At 45.4% G+C, this 18188-nt stretch overlaps 1 protein-coding gene across 6 annotated transcripts in view; it reads right to left on the reverse strand.

Moving 5' to 3' along the window:
* ARHGEF3 (Rho guanine nucleotide exchange factor 3) overlaps positions 1-18188 on the reverse strand; it is an 84008-nt gene that overhangs the window by 9074 nt on the left and 56746 nt on the right. For 4 of the 6 annotated variants that reach the window (XM_065845424.2, XM_065845422.2, XM_071812899.1 and 1 more), the window contains 2 exons: positions 3286-3393; positions 188-358 (listed from right to left, as the gene is read on the reverse strand). In XM_065845424.2, coding sequence (XP_065701496.1) covers positions 188-358; positions 3286-3393 — 279 coding nt within the window. Of the gene's footprint in view, positions 1-187; positions 359-3285; positions 3394-14089; positions 14284-18188 lie in introns of those variants that run through there. The other 2 variants (XM_065845428.2, XM_065845426.2) reach the window with 2 other exon arrangements.

Raw genomic sequence — 18188 nt, forward strand, 5'->3', positions numbered from 1 at the left:
TATTCATCTAATATCACTTGAATTATAAAGACTAGGGGTGAAATTCTGCTTCTAGTGGAGGTGGTGATGTTCTGTTTAACTTGAGGAGAGCTTCACGTGCTACCCCAATGCCCAGCAGCATTCTTCAACTCCAGGCTGGAAAGATAACTTTTGAACATGACATTTCTAGCAAAAAATAAAAAGATACCTCTTGCCGCTTGATTTCTTTGGAGGTCAGCATGGGATTGACGCAGACATCGAAGGTCTCGCTCCACAGTTTGCTGTCTCTGCGCTTGGTGTGAGCGGGGGCCACGTTCCGGGCCCACGGCCGCGGGCTGAACAGGTCGGGGCGGCTGTCGCTGCGGAAACTGATGGAACGCTGCAAAGCCAGACAACAACGGGCTTCAGTGGTGCAACAGTTTGGCAGTACACGGGTTTTTAATACATCTTTATGGAAGGGCAGTGTTTCCATTCCTGCAGCAAACCATTGCCATGGCCTGTTCAACACGTTTAAAACACGATCCAATGCATCCATATGCCATACAACAACAATGAACTACAGGGGTAAGGGCAGAACGGTACAACACACCAACAGGGCTGAGCAAACACAAAGTTTCAGTTCAGTAAAAAGACAGGAATTATTCATGCATTACATGCATCTGCCTCATTAGACCTCTAATACTTACCAATTTAGAATTCATGCAAATTTTAGAGATCAAACTAGTACGAATGATTTTTTTGGTTCATTTTGGAAGCAAGATTCAGTTGTTACACAGGAACTCTGCACAACCTGGCAGCTGAACTCACCGCGTCTATCAGCTCAAGCCAACAGAATTGCTGGGGCTGGTTTATTTTTGGGGTGGGATTGTTCCAAGATGTCTGTACTGAGAAGCAACAGGTTCTACCTCAAGGGTATCAGACGAAAAGGTGCATTACATCAAAACCGTATTAATGGTTTAAGAAATAAGTGTTTTCTCGGTCAGAAAGAGGGTTCATGAAGCGAGATCGCCCTTCAGCACCTTTCCTCATTCCTTAACAAGTGTCTTGCTACCTGATGGCAATACTGGGGTTTTTTGGTAAACTGTCAGAATCACGAAAGATTTGATGGGTAGAATCAGTCCAGATCTGTCCATAAGCAGGATCAAGTAACTAGTGCTAGAATGCTCTGACAAACTGGTTTTGATACAAGGAGAAACCATTTCAACTGGCACCATCCTGCCCCGTCAGATGTGCGATGAGATCAAGAAACTCATCCACATAGAAAGGTGTGAATGGGTATCTGGCTGAAAACAGAGGAATGACCACATTACTTTTCAGGAAAAGATATGCTCTGGTGACGTGTACCAGCATCTCTGCATCTGAGCTCTGGTGACGTGTACCAGCATCTCTGCATCTGAGCTCTGGTGACGTGTACCAGCATCTCTGCATCTGAGCTCTGGTGACGTGTACCAGCATCTCTGCATCTGAGCTCTGGTGACATGTACCAGCATCTCTGCATCTGAGCTCTGGTGACGTGTACCAGCATCTCTGCATCTGAGCTCTGGTGACGTGTACAAGCATCTCTGCATCTATCATGTGCTCTGCTCCTAAACTTCACTAAAAACAAGGCCAATTTTAAGTAAGACTTGAGAGTTCTATTTGCCTGGAGACTCTTTGAAAGAGCTCAGGCTACAGATGGACACTTTACGCTCTCGTTGTTTTATTTTGAAAATATTCCCTTCTTGCTTCCGTAAAATTAGAGGCTTCTTTTTGAGGTCTTACCTCTGAAATGCCTCAAGCATTTCACATTGTCAAAATACTCCACATTTTTGTTGTCATTTAAAACATGCCTTACATAACACAATCATCTTTCAATTGCCTTGGGGAAGAATATTTAAAGCAAAACAAATTCTCTTCATTTCCAGGTGGAAAGCCAAATATACAGAGTACAATATACGAACAGAGCAAGACAGAAATGCTTGCAACAGCAGCACTTGCAGCAAAGCCACGGTTTGCTCTCCTATTTTTGTCAAAATTCGCCCTGAAACACATTTATGTAGTGCTCACCTTGGGAAGCTGCTACTAATCCATGAAAGGACAGTTTGTTTTGGATGGTGTAAATCAAACTTTATTAAATACACTGTTGTGCTGGACAACCCCGTCTCAGGGCAGCGGCTCCCGCGGGACAGCGCGGGTACGGAGATGAAGCGCCGTGCTCACAAGGAGTTCAGCCAAAAATGAATTCACTTTGCACACCCCTCACAACTGGAACTAACGTAAGGCCTTCCTGCTTTCTAGAAAACCACCACCACAGAATAACAGAGTTCTTTCCCACAACTTTATTTGTCGTAAGACTCCCAAGCTCTAAGGTGGTATTTCTTGCTTCCTTAAGATTCAGTAATAATGCTCCAGTTAAGTTAATTTTGATCAAGCAACATTTTTAATACATTCAAGGTATTTTTATATTTCCTCTTCTCAAAGAAATTAGGCTTGTTAAACAATTTTCTTTCGATGTTATACATGCCTCCTTCCAAGAACCGTTTTAAAGAGGAATCAGTCTGGCTTTCCAGGCCAGCCCCAGCAGCACCGCAGCTCCCAGCTGGTCACACTCGTGCTGACCATTAGGAGTGGGACGCACAAATCCTTCATAAATTCAGGCTCCATTAGTCTCTAAGTATGCTAAATGTTGTGCACCTCCTCTATAATATAGAAATTGCAATTACAAAATTATTTAACTTCTAAACTGCATTTCAAATCTGCTTGACCTGTGTTGATTTTCATCATTGGCTTTGGAAAATGACTTTCGCTTTGTTTCCAATTGTTCGCAAACTCTTTTGTTTAGGCAGGGTCAAAGTTCTCTCTACAGAAGGAAATTCAGCAGTCCTATATGACTAACGATACCAAAAATAACATTTTCAAAGAAACCAACCAAAACTAATAGAAAGTGTCACGGAAAATTCTGTTCATCCACAAGCAATCGTAATCCTTTAGTATAACAACTTTTATAAGCTATAGGTGCAATAGTTTTTTACTGGCTATGAAAACCCATCAGCTATCTGGCCAGAGGAGTGGGTTTTGAGCGGAGAGTCCTGAGTCGAATGGTTCTGCAGTGGGAAGTTGCCTGGCCCTGTCACGGGGGGTGTGTGCAGATGTGCAGCTGGCACTCCCATGCTGGCCTGAGGAGAGGTTGGCAATGTGTATGTGTTCCCCGGGCAGCGGCACAGCTGGACGCAGCGGCACAGCTGGACGCAGCGGCACAGCTGGACGCAGCGGCACAGCTGGACGCAGCGGCACAGCTGGACGCAGCGGCACGTTTACTGACATTACCTGGAGTGTCTGGCTGAAGCGCTTCAGCGGGGTGGCCCGGACCGGGGGGATGAGACTTGCCAGGGAGGTGACTCTGGAGAGCGGCTTGATCCGTTTGGTGCTGGGTTCCTGGAGGGGGGAGCACAAGGGAATGGAAGAAAAAACCAGGGGGAGCGTGAGCATCAGCACATAAACATCGCTGCCAGTTCTGCTGATTGTCCTAAGAAAGTATTTGTAAAAGGGAGTTTGTAAGCCTGGTTTATAATTAGGGCAGGAGATAAACAGCAGCAGTTTCACGCGGTGACATTGACAGGTTACACAGAACCTGAAAACAGCTGAAAAATGCAACAATGGAGAAGCTGACATGGTGGGAGCAGGTAAGGGGGAAAGGTAAAGAAAGACAAAGTCATTGTATGATATTAACTCAAAGGAGAAATCTCAGCAGTGCTCTGCAGCTACCAGGTTATCAGAGGCTGTCACTGAAAGGAACACTGCCAAATAGAACTGACTCCGTTTGTTTCTTTGCCTCTGCCACTATCACCGTGTGACTCCATTCACCTAAATGTATTGAATTCCAGAAAATATCATTTAGACAGAAATCTCTAACTGCAATTGTCCTTTGAGTGCGTGTTCCTAGGGAGATACTTATCTATACAGGCAAAAGACACTAACAACATGTTTAGATATATTTATTTTTCGCATAAAATAGAAAGGAAAATGGAAGAAACATAAAGCACTAACTTAAATGTTTGTCTTTTCATATATACTTTTAACAGCGCTTATAGTAATACATAACCACTTCAATATAAAATGCAGATTGTCCTGCAGATTTAAAGAAGTTAACAGAAATTGTAACACGAGAAAAGTGATTGTAAATACATAAAAATAGAACAGTTACCCTTGGCTTCCTAACCTCCATCTGACATTTAATGGAGCTTGAACAGCACATGCAAAAGGCAACTTTTGACAGAAAAAGAGCCAAACCTTCCACGTGGAGCTAAAAAACAAATCCCACATCGCATTTCAAGGACATCCTAAAGCAGCTCATCCTTCTCCCTCAGCCATGCCACAAAGTTGGTGCAGGCTTGCTATGCCTCCCATTTCCCAGACACAGCTCTAAGAACATGAAGAATGCCTATTATCCTTTTGTTCAGAAATTCAAATCCTTCTGGAAATAATGCAGATTTGTCATCCTTCCCGATACCAAAACATGATAAATCTCAGCAGAGATGACCATCATCTGTAGTCCTGGCAGCACCAATTCTCTCCCATCAGAGCAGCACCAGAGGAAAGGTGAGAGGCTGCTGCATATTTAATTTACTTCTCAGCAGGCAGACCTGGAAATCCATAAATGCCGGCTGAGATGAGGGACAAAGCGTTTAACCCTCTAGCAAAAATAATGTATTCCATCACACACGAAACCCGGCATTAAAGCGCTGTCACCAGCGTCACCGTTGCACTGCTATTCATATTCCTCCCTTTCCAGCAACTATGTCTTTGACACGGGTTCTTGAAGGAGGTTTTTGACGTCACTGCAGCGCCACCGGAATCATTATCTACAGCACCACCATCCCTCCCTCCAAAAGAGAGGAATCTGTGAGGTGCCACTGCAGTTCTTCTCTAAGTGCTGGCTCAGCCATCGGCTCTTTCTCTTCTCTGATTATTCCGAATTCCAGGCTCTACCAGCAGCTGCACCACAGCACGAAGGCGGCACAGGGAGAAATCTCACCCCCGCAAGCAAAATCTGGAAATCAAGACCGTCTGGACCTTCCAGAAGACAGGGAAGGGGCGGATTAGGATTGACAGACTTCTCCTTTACTGCTGTGTCCGTTCTATTATTTTACAGCTTTGCTGCCACGTGGATGATCTTTGGTCAAAAGACAAAACTCCCGCGAAAAAGCACAAATTCGATCCACACAATGTCATAGCCAAATCCTGCTTGAAAGTTAAATGCTCCCCAGCATCTTACAGACCTTTTCCACACACACTGTGATCTATTCACAATTTTACGCAGTTTTCAGTCTTACCTTGTAACCAAACTAAGTCCAGAAGCCGTTGGATCATTTTCTGAGGATTCTACTGACAGCAAATGAAATCACAAAAGAAGTAAATCTGTACTTCACTGCTGCAGCATTTCCTTCCAGTGTGTTGCAAAAAACTTGAATTAAACTTCCCAAGCAGCACATAAAACTAAGGAAGGACCAGTCTATCCATACTTGAACACTTGCAAGTCCCATGTTACTGCAGCTGAGGTTCATTAATTACTCCTCAAAGCCAGCAGGCAAAGCCCTCCCACCACGACCTCGTTTGCTCTGCCTTGTGGGGCACATAAACCTCAGGCAGCTGTGAAAATCGATGCACAGCACCAAATAACCTGAGTAGAAAGAACGGAAATCACCTTCTTTCTCTTGGGGAGTGAAAGCAGGGAAAAAAAGCAATAGGATTTCCCCTTGTCCACATGAGACGGGCCAAGGGCTCTGCCACCCTGGCCAGGGATGCTGCCGGCCCACGGGGACACAGCAGAGTTTCTGCTGTCATTGGGAAACACTGATTTCTCATAGAGCTTGTTCTGTGAGGCAGCAGCGAAGGGGCCGGCAGGGGCTGGGACTGCGGGTCCCGCTGCTGCCTCAGCCCCCTTCTGTCTGCCTCATACAGCGCTTTATATTCTGATCTCGCACTGAAAAACCTGATCGGAATTCAAAACAGCTAAAACATGTCGCTAAAGTTAGGAATTTGATCTTATTAAGAGATAAGCATTATTACAGGATTCTCTCCAACAGAATTATTTACCGTAATGAATCATTTCAGAAGTCTAAGGCTTTACACCTTTAGCAATTAGGATTGAAAGTAAATCTTGTTAATCGTAAGTTCTTAATTACAGTGAAAGCTTTCTGAATGCTTCTAATGTGATTTTCACCCCTCGTGGAAACGGGCTGCTGGGTTCTGGGCCAGCTGGAGCTGCAAACCCGGCCCAGCCTGGGGCATCTCCCCAGAGCCGTCTGCCAGCACCAGCAACCGGCCCGAGTCACAGCAATGGAGTTGATCCAGGTGAGGCTTCGACTGTGCCCTGAAAACACAGCAATTCCACCGCTGTGAGCCGGTAATACTGAAACGGAGACATTCGCTCACAGGTTCCTATTGCGTGGTCTCCGTGGATCTGCCCCCAGCTCTCCTCTCACCAACATCCTCCTCCTCCAGCTGTGTCGCCTCCCACACCAGCACCACAGAGGCCGAGAAATGGGTGAGGCCAAGCAGCTGCACAGGGAAAAATTCCACAGCCGAGCGCATAAAAACCTGAGTTTTAAACACATGACTGTTCTTCTCACCAAGGGCTCTGCTCTTCACAACCAACAGCTCAAACGCATAGAGGAGAGTGTGTGAACTGCTCTGCTTTATCCAGAGATGTTAATACAACCAGAACCTGCGCTTGCACACCCGTCCAGTACCAGCAGGGAGCTGCATTCCAGATGCTGCTTCCCAAGCCTCTTCCTTTTTTTTATAAGAACAAACTGCCTGCAGTGAGGAATTCCTAGCACCTGTTCATCATTTCACTCATTTGTCTCTGAAAATAACCTCTGGTTTTGCAGTTAACCAGGGGTCCTGCGATCACAGAATCTTTGGGGATACGGCTGTAAGCACACGGGACAGACCTGGGTCCGCGCAGCACGAAAGGCTCCGGTTCGGACATCCATGCAGGACAAGGAGCAGCAGGTCCCTGTTCATCCTGTGCTCAGAACACCCAGGGCTGCCCCAGGGCACCGCTCCTCCTGCTCCCCTCCCGATCCGGGGAATTTAAAGGCAGATGGGATTCAGGGATGGGATTTAGCGGCTGGATCCACTCGCAACAACCTGTGCAGCCCGGGAACCGGGCCGAGTCACCACACGCAAAATTCAAGAGTTACAGTGTTTTGCCAGACTTTTTAAAGTTGGTATTGTTGGTATTAAAAAATAATTTCAGAGTTTTGAAATAAAACAAAACGTTAGGGCTGCATTTCGGAGTCACGAAGGCTCGGTGAAACAACACGGCAAGTCAAAAACCATCCAAAATATCCAGATTGCACTTTGGCAGAGTTTCCAAAATGTGGAGCTGGTATATGTGAACAAGTAATGTTAATCTGACAGGGATTTAAACTTGATATAAGGCTAAATAAAGCTGAGGGAAACATGAGTACAGGAACTTCAAAGGCTGAACAGTCAAGTGAAGTCAAATTAATACCTGGCTGGGCTGGAACAAAGAGCAGATGGCTTTTGGAGGGAGCTGCATAGCTGAACTCAAGATGACTTGGGTAACATTTGAACTCAGAGAGCAAATTCAAAGCTAGAAATACTGTGTATATATACAGCCTCCAGGAGAACTCCAGAAGCTGTAACAAACTCATAAAACAAGCAAATCTGGGTCCGAAATCCGGATGGTTCTGGAAACCACAGAGTGGATGTTTCAAGCAACTCCTGTGCCCTTCTGAGTGCTTATTTATCATGTACTTGTCTGGGAAATCCATAGCAAGAAAGATTAATCACAATGGCACAACCACTGATGATCACCGAGTTCAGACAGGAAACTATAGATACAAAGCCTTGAAGGTGCTTTGCCTCAGCATTCTTGTAATTCAGCATGAAGGACACAGTGCTCCAGATCGCTTCTTCACTGGAAATCTTGCCTACAATTTAAGTCTCTCTGCCTTACACAGCTGAACGAGCTGCTGGTTTTAAAGCTGTGATACAGTCACTTCAAAATGACAACAGCTTGGCGAAGAGAGCACTTCTGCATCACACACGGATTGCCATTGAAAAGCCTGAATCTCAGCACCCAGCACCCACTGCTGGGCCACGCTGAGTGCTCCACAGCCACGGACACACGTTAAAGCCAAAGATCCTCTGAAGAACTACACACTTACATTAATTCCAATGTACCGACAGCTAAATTGATGCTATTTTTATTTCTGCATTAGTGAAACTGACACCTAATAATTGGATATATTGCATCCACCATCACACTACACACATAAGAAGCAAACTGTTCATCCACAAAATAATTATTTTACTACTAGATGTAAAGAACGGAATTTTCCCAAAGTTGAAAGCAGTGTCAGAGTGAGTTAAATCCATTTAATAGTATCGATGAGTTTTCTATACATTGTCATCCAACAAGGCCACCCACAGCTTAATTATTGCACTTTGATGGATAAATCACTCAACCAAAAGATCGGTTTTAATTTTCTAATGAAGAGAAGGAAAGGAAACAAAAAGAAGGAGGCCAGGCTCCCTGTGTATTGCCCGCAGCCCAGCAGAACCAGTGACCTGGATAACACAGACCAAAGAGCCCTGAGCAGCAATGACGGCACCATAGAAAACGTCTCCATCTGCTTCAGTTCCTCACTCCTAAATTCTTGCACTTGGGGCTCCTGACCGGCTCAGCCGCCGATTTCCTCCCACTGAACAGCAAAAGCCAACGCGTGGTCGCCGCTGCGATGATTGTTTTTCCGTGTGACTCTCCCACCTCTTATCAGCGACTCCAACCACCGTCCCTGGTGCGCAATTCGAAAACAAGGGAAAAATCTTTCCCTGAGGGGTCGTTAGGCTTGTGCCTCCGGCCCAGGGGCAGCACCACCGCGAGCACATTGGGTGAGCTTTCTGACTGTATTTAAAAACAAACTCTACAGAAGGAACTTACAGAGATTTTCAAGGCAACCCAGGAATACGTGCTATGTGAAAACTAGTCCAGGAAAGAAGCATTTTTGATTATTAGAACTTACCCTGTTTACCTTCAAAAGCAAACTAACCAGATCCACACGCAAAATGGCTGAAACTGGCAATGCTTCTTAAAAACAGCCTCACTTGCTGAAGTTCAAGTTCTGTAGCCGTTCTGGATTTGGAGTTTCTTGACATTTTATAAAAAAGATGCTGGTTATTTTATTACCCTGTTTGCTCTACTTCCTATTTGTGAGCAAAGACAAATAGACACCCAAAGCATTCATCTGTGCTATGGGAGCATTCGTTAGTGCCAAATGTTTTAATTAAAATTAGTCTCAAAACTGTTAGCAATGTAATAAATGGAAGATACTATAAAGTGAAGCAGTACCGTGACCTTTGTTTCAATATAATCCACAAGCAATGCCAGCAAACTAAACCAGAACCACTCTGCTCCAGATTTCATGTACCTGGCTGAATTTCCATGCTCCTATACTGGGAAGGTTATTAGTTTTTAGTCAGCTTTATAAGGGTAAGTCAACATTTGTCATGGCAGGAAGCCCAACATTATTATTTTTATTAGTCTGCTACTAGTTAAATTGGCCCAAGATTAAACAGTTCTAAAAAATGCCCCCAAAACCTGGAGTTTAATAAAAAAAATAAAATACACATTCAAGTGCTGTTCCACAGGATTTTATCAGCATTTTATCAGCATTTGACCTTCAGCAGGATAGAGGGGAAAAAAAGTTAAAATAGACCAAACAACCTATGTCACAATGGATTCTCTTAATGCAGCAAACAACCTAAAAATAAACGGAGCTGGGAAGCCCAGGCTTTTTGCACCTTCAGAGGGAAGCAAATCCAACATGAGAACCACATTCTCGGTTGGTACTGGTGTTAATAGAGGCTGTATTTTTATAAAGTCTTGAATCTGCATTTGCTTCATAGTATTGTAGAAATATTCCACCTGGGAAACTCTAGAACACTCGTTCTCCTCGAGCTGGGGCTGATGGTCGGGAAGAACAGCGCGAGTGACTCTAAAGCAGTTCTACCTCTAGTTTGGCGTTGCACAAAGGTACCTGGAACCATCCACAAAATCCAGCCTAAAACCTGTAGACATCCCACCAGTGACACTGCCAGCATCACAAGAAGAATTTATTAAGTAAATTGATACATAAAGACAACTTGATCAGCCAATAAATTATGTGTATCAATGATACCACCTCGCTTCAAATCCACAAAGCTCCATCCACCTGCTGCGCTCTCTGATGGGAGCAGGTTTGTTATCCCTCCTCTGCCAGACTCTGCAAGTAAATAAAGCAAAATCCAGAGATATTTTGGTTTAATCACAGGGGTATGAAGAAGAGGACCTGAAACCAGCGGGGGCACAGTGAAAAGCCGCATAGAGAAGCGGCGCAGTGTCCTCAGCGGAAGGTGGGCTGAGGTGTGCAACGCGTGTCCACCAAAGTCGGGCTCCTCGCCCAGACAGGCCGGTCCCTGCCGTGGGGACCCAGGTGCCACTTGCCCTGGGCAGGACAGACCCACCAAGCGTCAGCAGCACAAGGACAAGTGCCATCCAGCCACCTCGACCGATCGTCTGCGACACCCAGAAATCAATATGTCTAGCGGCAGCTAGGAAATGAACACCAATTAACAGAAAAACCTCACGCTGAGGTGAATTATTAACGCAAGTAACAGAAACTGTGATCAACGCAGACAACTGATGGAGAGTTGATTAAATTCTGCATTTCCTCTCACGAGAAGCTGCTTGTAGAGTCTACCTAAGAAAGACCTTTTCCATTCTGGAACAAACCTGATATAAGGCTGAGCGGCCAATTAACCACAGCCATGGTACGGCGAGTTACTGAATGGAAAACCAAAGACGAGCTGTTTGTTTCAAACTGCCATTAAGCAGAACAGACCAGCAGTTCCAAGCGTGGGGGTTTGATGTTCCCATGTTTAGCTCACCACAGCTACACTGAACTTACCTGAAATACAGCAAAACTGCAGCTTGCTGCTATTGCTTTAAAAACGAAATACACGCATTTAGGAAGATCAAAGAAAACTCATGACTTGCAGTTTATCTCTCCCTCTGCCAGGCCTTGTTCTCATGTGGATGATGCGCCACGACCCAGAGGCCTGAGGGGTCTGCAGGTTGGTTTTCCTGCTGAATTAAACACGGTCCTGAGCACAAGGCAGCCCAGACCTCCTGCACATCCAAACAGTGAGGGGGTCAGGAGACCAAATGAGACAAGGCTGGCAAGAGCCCCGATTCTGAGGTCTAAGCTTTCTGCAGCATAAAAGATGTTGAGCTGTCACACACCGTGCTGGAGACTCAAAGCAATTCTGTGCTGCTGTTGTCGTTTTCAGAGCCTGAACTCTGTATTAGATCCTGTAGAGCGGGACAGAACCTCCTCTGTCTGAGGAATCCGCGTCTTCCCAGGACTCCAGACCTCTCAACCTCTAAACCGCCCTCTGTGACCGTGTGAGCTCTTCTCACCTGCTGCCCACCCGCTGGCTCTGCCGCACTCCATGTTGTTTATAGGGGGTGACAAGGGAGCTGCTTTAACCAGTGGAACATAGCAAGTGGTCTATATATATATATATATATAGATATATATATAGTATTGGGAAAGATGGGGGGTTTTTATACCTCAGAGCAAGGAAATTTCAAGTTGAACTGCCTCTATTTTTGTGTTATGAAAAAACTGGAAAGAGCCCAAGACCTCTGTACTATTTACAACTAACATTTTTTTTACTTTATTTTATGTGGAGCCTTGTAGTATTTCCTATATTAACTCATTCCCCAGACATTGTTTTGTTTCGTTTGAGCTGCATTTAGAAAGAACTATGTAAATAGTACTTGGATTAGAGGTACGCTGGCCTTTCCTCAGAACGCAGATTTCCATTGTTCATGTACATTTCAGACGTTTTATTTGTCATTGTGTTGTGACTGCGATACTGTGGCCTAAAAAAAGAACTGTGAGCAGAAACCTCCGTTCTCTTTTGTGCCACTCACCTGTTCCTAAAACCACTCCTGGTTTTCCAGTGCTGCTCTGCAGGCTCCAGGTGAAGCCCAAGAACAGGGAAGAACTAACCTGCTGCCCATAAGCTTCAGCTTGTTATCCAGAGACCCAGCTGGAAATCGGGGGAAATCTCAACAGTTCAGTACGTGCTCAAGTTTTTGGCTGAATTTCATCCCATGTGAGTCCTACTGTACTTGATCTTCCAGACTATACTTTGTTCAAAATAAAAACCTCTAAGAGATTATTGTTTAGTAAGGTCGGAGGGAGTATTTTATGATCATGAGCTCTAATTCCAAACCAAAATACACCATCTATACTCCGCACATATCAACATTTATGAACTAGTTATTAAATAAGCCAACCCACTTCACAATACAATGAAACTTGGGCTTTCAAAGCCCCACATTCACAACCCCATCCACCCAGCTTGCTTTCTGCTGGAGTAACACAAATTGCGGGTAGAAGGCGCCCAAGAGCTTTATTTAGATTTGCAAAACTAAAGGGTGGAAGAACAGCTTAATGTGAGAGTTTGAGAAGAAACGTGGATTTTCCCCTCACCACCTTGACAGACTTCAGAGAACCAGCCCACAGACGTCTATTTTACAATGGCTTTCCCAAAGACTGCTTTTGATTTCTGCTTCTTAACCAAACGCTTGGAGTGGCAGGTGGTCTTTTCATACCCCCCTACGACAGACAGGAGAAGGTTTAAAGGCTCCTTTTTCAGAATGCTGGTCCAGCAGACCCTCAGGAAACAGCCTGAAAGCAGAGGGGGCACCTTCTTACACGTACAAAACACCAACCGAAGGATTATAAATCCAAAGCAACTGTTTGCACATTGTAATTTTGATTGATCACCTCTGCTATTAGATACTTCCTCCTGCTCTAAGCTTTCATTGAGGCTCTTTCTTTGAAATTTGACTACAATTAAGCTGCACTTCCCAACTGTAAGAGCAACACTCAGCTCTTCAGACTCCACAATTCTATTCATTCACAAGAAACCCTTCATGGAGTAAAGGTTAAAACCGTATTTCTTTAATAACAGAGTTAGTAAAATGAGAAAACCATTTGATGCTCAGTAACTCGTGTTTTCCACAGACGCGTATGCACACACACACTCGGGGTGTTAGTTTTCAAAAACACACCGTTGAAACAAATTCCACTTTTGGTAACTGCAATAATTCAATCCCCTTATGTAAAAGTACACTGAAAAGCAGGAGGGCAGCACCTTGTTAGTTCTTAGCTTAAGCATCATGATTAAATAGTAACTTAGATTATGTTCCTTTTACTTTAGATCTATTCAACTGCTGGAGCTAATGAATCTTTGATGTAGCTCTATTAAATGGACTCAATTTAAAGTTGCCTTCAAGTTACTCAGCAAACAAGACTAATGAAGAACCTGTATATATTTAAGAGATAAAAACCTGCAGAGAGAAACATTCTCCTTCATAGAACCAGAGAATTTCTCCTTCCTGCGGGGCAGCCAGACAGAATCCTTAAGGTCACTGTTTCCAAACAAGCGCACAAAGCAACACCAACCTAAAGCATCAAACATTTAAGTCTTCCATAACTATCACTCCTGCAGAGTTTCACCATGTATGAGAATTTTGCAAATTAATGTGTCGAATTTGGGTGAATGAGTAAGGTTTGTAATGTCACTTTAAAGCATTTCATACCTTTTAAGAAACAGTCAGCCTGCTGATAGTGCAGAGTTTTCAGTTAACTGTGTGATCATATTAATTCATTGGTTTATTACCGATGAGGAAAAGAGATTATGCTTCAAGACACCGTTCCCCACATTTCCTCCCCTCAACAAAGCACATAACCAGCTCCTGCCTAAGTTTAACAATTTGTAAGTAATGGTTAGCCCTGGAATACAATACATATAAATAACTTTAAACTACATATCTAGATCACATATTTCTCTATTAGCTACTTAAAAGATTAATTTTAATCGAGATTCTTTGTTCCGTGCCTTGTGCCAGCTGAGTGTTCACCATGTAGCGATGGCAGCAAGGGATGTCTGAGCAAACCGGGTATCCACACGCATGAGCCTATTTTCAAAGCAATACGGATCACACTATAAAGCAAAATATCACAAGTAGATCGAGTACCTCCGTCTCCTTGGCGGGGCTGCTCACCGCCTGCACGTCCAAGGCGCAGTTCGCCCTCTTGACGGACAGGTAGAACGGGTAGTCCTTGGCCACCATCGCGGAGCAGGACCGGCCGTTTCGGGCTCACAGCTGCCTCTGACCCAGCGCACGACGCGAACACAAAGCTGAGCCGCCCCTCCCCGGCCCTGGGCAGCGCTGGGACGGCGCCGTCCTGCCCCCGGTCCTGCCCCCCGGTCCTGCCCCCCGGTCCTGCCCCCCGGTCCTGCCAGCGCTTCCCGCGGCCGCACCGCCCCCGCCGGAGCCGCCCCCGGGCGGGGCCGGGGCTCTGGGGCTCTGGGCTCCGCTCCCCCGCCCGCAGCGCGGAACAAGGGGGGCTTTGCTGCTTTATCGTGAAACCCATAGATGACAAACGGAAAAGGTAACGCGGCGCTTGTGGCCGTTCCGCAGCGGGGAACTGCAGCTCAGGTGCTGCGGGCGTTTTCAGGCAGGCAAGCGCAGGAGCTCAGGGCAAACAGCAGCAGACGCGAAGGCACAGCAGCCGTGTCCCACACACAGCCCCACGGGTGGTACCTGCAGTCTGTGCCACGCTCCTGCTCATCAGGGGAGGAACGCTGCATCATGCATCATGATCACACATCCATATCAGGAATCACTATGGCTGGACTCGATGATCTTAGTGGTTCTACGACCATGTTACGTTATGCTGCCACAACATACAGCATTGCTTATTTTTTTTCTTTCCTTTTCTCCACCCCTATTGTTGCTTTTCCTGCCTGGCAAGCAGCAGTTTGTTTCTCGTGTTTGTAAAGTTCTACATTTTTTGCTATTGTTTAGTCAAGGAGGTCCCCTGCCCGCACCCCTCATTGTACCAAGCTGAGGAAGTGGAAAAACCCTCTGCCTAAGGTCTCCCAGGGCATTTCAGGGTCTGTGCAGGCAGACGGATTCTGTTTGATGTCCACCTTTGGACAACGGTGGGGAAAAGTTCCTGAAAAGAGAGAGGAAGCATGGGGGGCCCTGTCTGCAACATGGGGGCCATCTGAGAAAAACAGTATATGGGAGATGAGGAAAAGGAAACCCAGGAGGAAGCTGGACAGGAGGAGGAGGGAAGGGTATTTTCAGCCAAAGGGAAGCAGCACAACCAAGAATAACTTCACAGAGTTCAAAAGAATGAACTGCTTTCAAAGGCAGATTGGATGATGGATGTTGCTTTACAAGCATCTCTTTTGATAAAGGTTGTTCATCAGATACTGATGTCTTTAGAATAAGCTGAGTCCAATGGCAGACATAGTCCTATCTGGTAACTTCACCAACATCCCAAACATCATAAGGTGTCTCACTTATTCTCCTGGGCATTTGCAGGAGCAAGCGCAGCAGAGCCAGAGATGCAGTTACACAGGCCTCTCGGGTTTCTGTAGCGGTCTGCTCATAAAACAAAACAAAACAAAAATCACTAGTTTCCTAAGCCTGCAATTCCTGGAAAACCCCTAGAACGGAGTTATCAGTACTTCTGGATGCTCAATAATTCCAGAAGAAAACAAAACATTTGATTGTTTTGAGTGTCATGTGTGGTACCGCTTCCCCCAGCACCTACTGCTCCCCAGCACTGGAGATGCCTATTAGGACAGATCCACTTTTACTGCAGCCCCCTTCCTGCCCATATTTCAAAAAATATGCAAAGAACACAGCATTTTATCTGAAGACTACCTGCCGTACCTGAGGATTTCTGAAGCTACGAACAACTACGTCATTCACACGAACGTGCATGCACGTTTGCAGGCCCGCAGTGTGACGTTCAGAGGACAAAGCTCTGAGCACCACCTGGCAACGTCGGACCGTTTCTCCTCGCATCTCGAGCACATCAAAACACCAATACACGGGTTGTATAAAATGCTGCAGCTGCTGTGTAACCATTTAAGCCCAAGAAGCGTTGATCTCAAATGCCATCAGGGTATGTTTGTTCACGAAGGTGTACGCTAACACCGTTTTAAATAATCACTGAAATCAGGTGGACAGATGCCCCCGGGGCTCATCCTGCAGGCTTTCTAATCCTGTCACACGCTCCACAGCACCAAGAGCACTTCACCCGGGACGGGAGTGCACCGCTCTGGAGATCGAAATAACGAGCTTTGCTTTAGACACTTAAAGAATATGCAGAGAGAGGGGTTCTGTCACTTCTCCATTAGTCAGGCCAGTGAACCTCAGCTTTACTAAGCTTTCTTGACAAAGACAGGACTCTGAACACGTGTCTGCTCTGCCTTTCTGCCCTCGGCCAGGGTACAGCGGCCCTTGCCTCGGTGTTGACTGGGCGTCCTCAGAAGCAGCTCGGCCTTAGCTGCAACAACTCAAGCTTAATTTTTTATATTCTTAATTACAACTAGCAAAGCTAAAGGAGAAACACTGACTGTAGTTCTCCTGTGATTCGTATTTATGGGAGCTTTTCCTTTTGTTCTGTCCATTCTGATCACTTAGGAATGTACTCTTATGCACGCAGATACCTTCTCGGTGAAATATGTGACAAGTTTCCAGTAACAAAACAACATTTTTAGAGTAGGTGTAATGCTTAAAAAACAGAAAAAGCCAACAAACCCAAGTATGTTATCACTATCATCTTCAGATATGTCATATTCTCAGCTGATTTCAAGAAAATCGCATGAAGAACAATAAACAGTCCATTGCTTTGTTTTCAAAACAGATGAGTTGCTGTAAGAATATCAAGTTATGTGTCTGAGTTATCCTGAGCAGGGCAGCTCTGCTGTCCAAGTTACTCCAGCTTTATGGAGGGGTAAAGGATTTAACGTAAATTGTGTTGCAGAAGACCAGAATCTCCTGTACAATTCCAGCTAAAAGTGTGCAAAAAGTACTTTTACCCACCATAGCAACCCCCGCAGCCTCTCCTCACCATAAGCCAGCATCTCCTCAGGGTCATCATTAGGAAGGTTTCATTGCAGAACCAAAACCAAACCAAACCAACCAACCAAACCCACCTCAAGCATCAACCCCGAGAACACATGCGACCAACAGCAAGCAAACTTTTGAGGCGGTCATTCCAAGCTGACACTGCACGTTTGGATCTGCCTGCACAGACACCGAGCGGCGAGCGAGCAGCCGGAAAGCACAGGAGCTGCTAGATAAGGTATTTCCCAGGCAGTTACCCAGCTGCTCCTGGAACCGCAATTTCCTCACTGCAAACACTGGATTGAACACGTGGTAATGAGAGGTACAATAAATATTAGAAAAAGACCAGTCGGATTAAGCACATTGGTGCCAAGAAATTCCAATAAAAATACGATTACAGGATAAATGATTACCATTAACAATGTCCTCTCAAAAACCACAGCTGTAATTTTTCCAGGTAGAGTCCTAATCCTGGAAAGGTCAGCGCAGAACAAAGAAACCCATCTCTGGGGAACGTCTGACATTACAAACCTCAGCCCCAAATTCCTCTTTTGTTTCAATTCTCCGTTTGAAGATTACCTTTCACGTGGCCCTTACTGGTGCAGCTGACGGAGTAACGAGGGCAGGACCAAGTTTTGTCTCCTCACTGTTAGCACGGGCTGTGCTTTGGATGTGCAGCCAAGATGCTCCCAAGTTTTGTCAAATGCAATGGATCCATAGCAGGAGCGCTGGCTATTTCACAGTTCCGCCTTTACACTGAAGTACACGCCTGTGGAACTGATGGAGACACATGATGCTCATCCAGATCATCAGGAACATTTTACTGTATGAGCACATCCAAGCTGCAAAGCAGTCTGAGCCCTTCAGAGACGTGCGTACGTTCTTGACGCTTCCTCATACAAACACAGGCTGTGGAACAATTCTGCACTGGGAGACAAACGGATGAAACAATCTGCCAAGATCTTTTGGTTGGTTGTCTTCATTTTGCTAATCCATTTAACTTTTGATGACCACAGAAAGCGCTGTGCCCTCAACGGACGCCCCCTAACAACCACATTTGCATGGGGACAGCATCATTTCATGTAATTATAACACTTCTGTTTAAGTCCCAGGCAGGGTGGGAGCAGGAATTTCTCTCCCGAGCACTCCTGCTGACCGGAGAACGAAGTAACAAACGTCTTTGTAAGAAATGATTGTCTCTAAG

This window comes from Patagioenas fasciata, chromosome 10, assembly GCF_037038585.1.
Source record: "Patagioenas fasciata isolate bPatFas1 chromosome 10, bPatFas1.hap1, whole genome shotgun sequence".
Taxonomy (NCBI): domain Eukaryota; kingdom Metazoa; phylum Chordata; class Aves; order Columbiformes; family Columbidae; genus Patagioenas; species Patagioenas fasciata.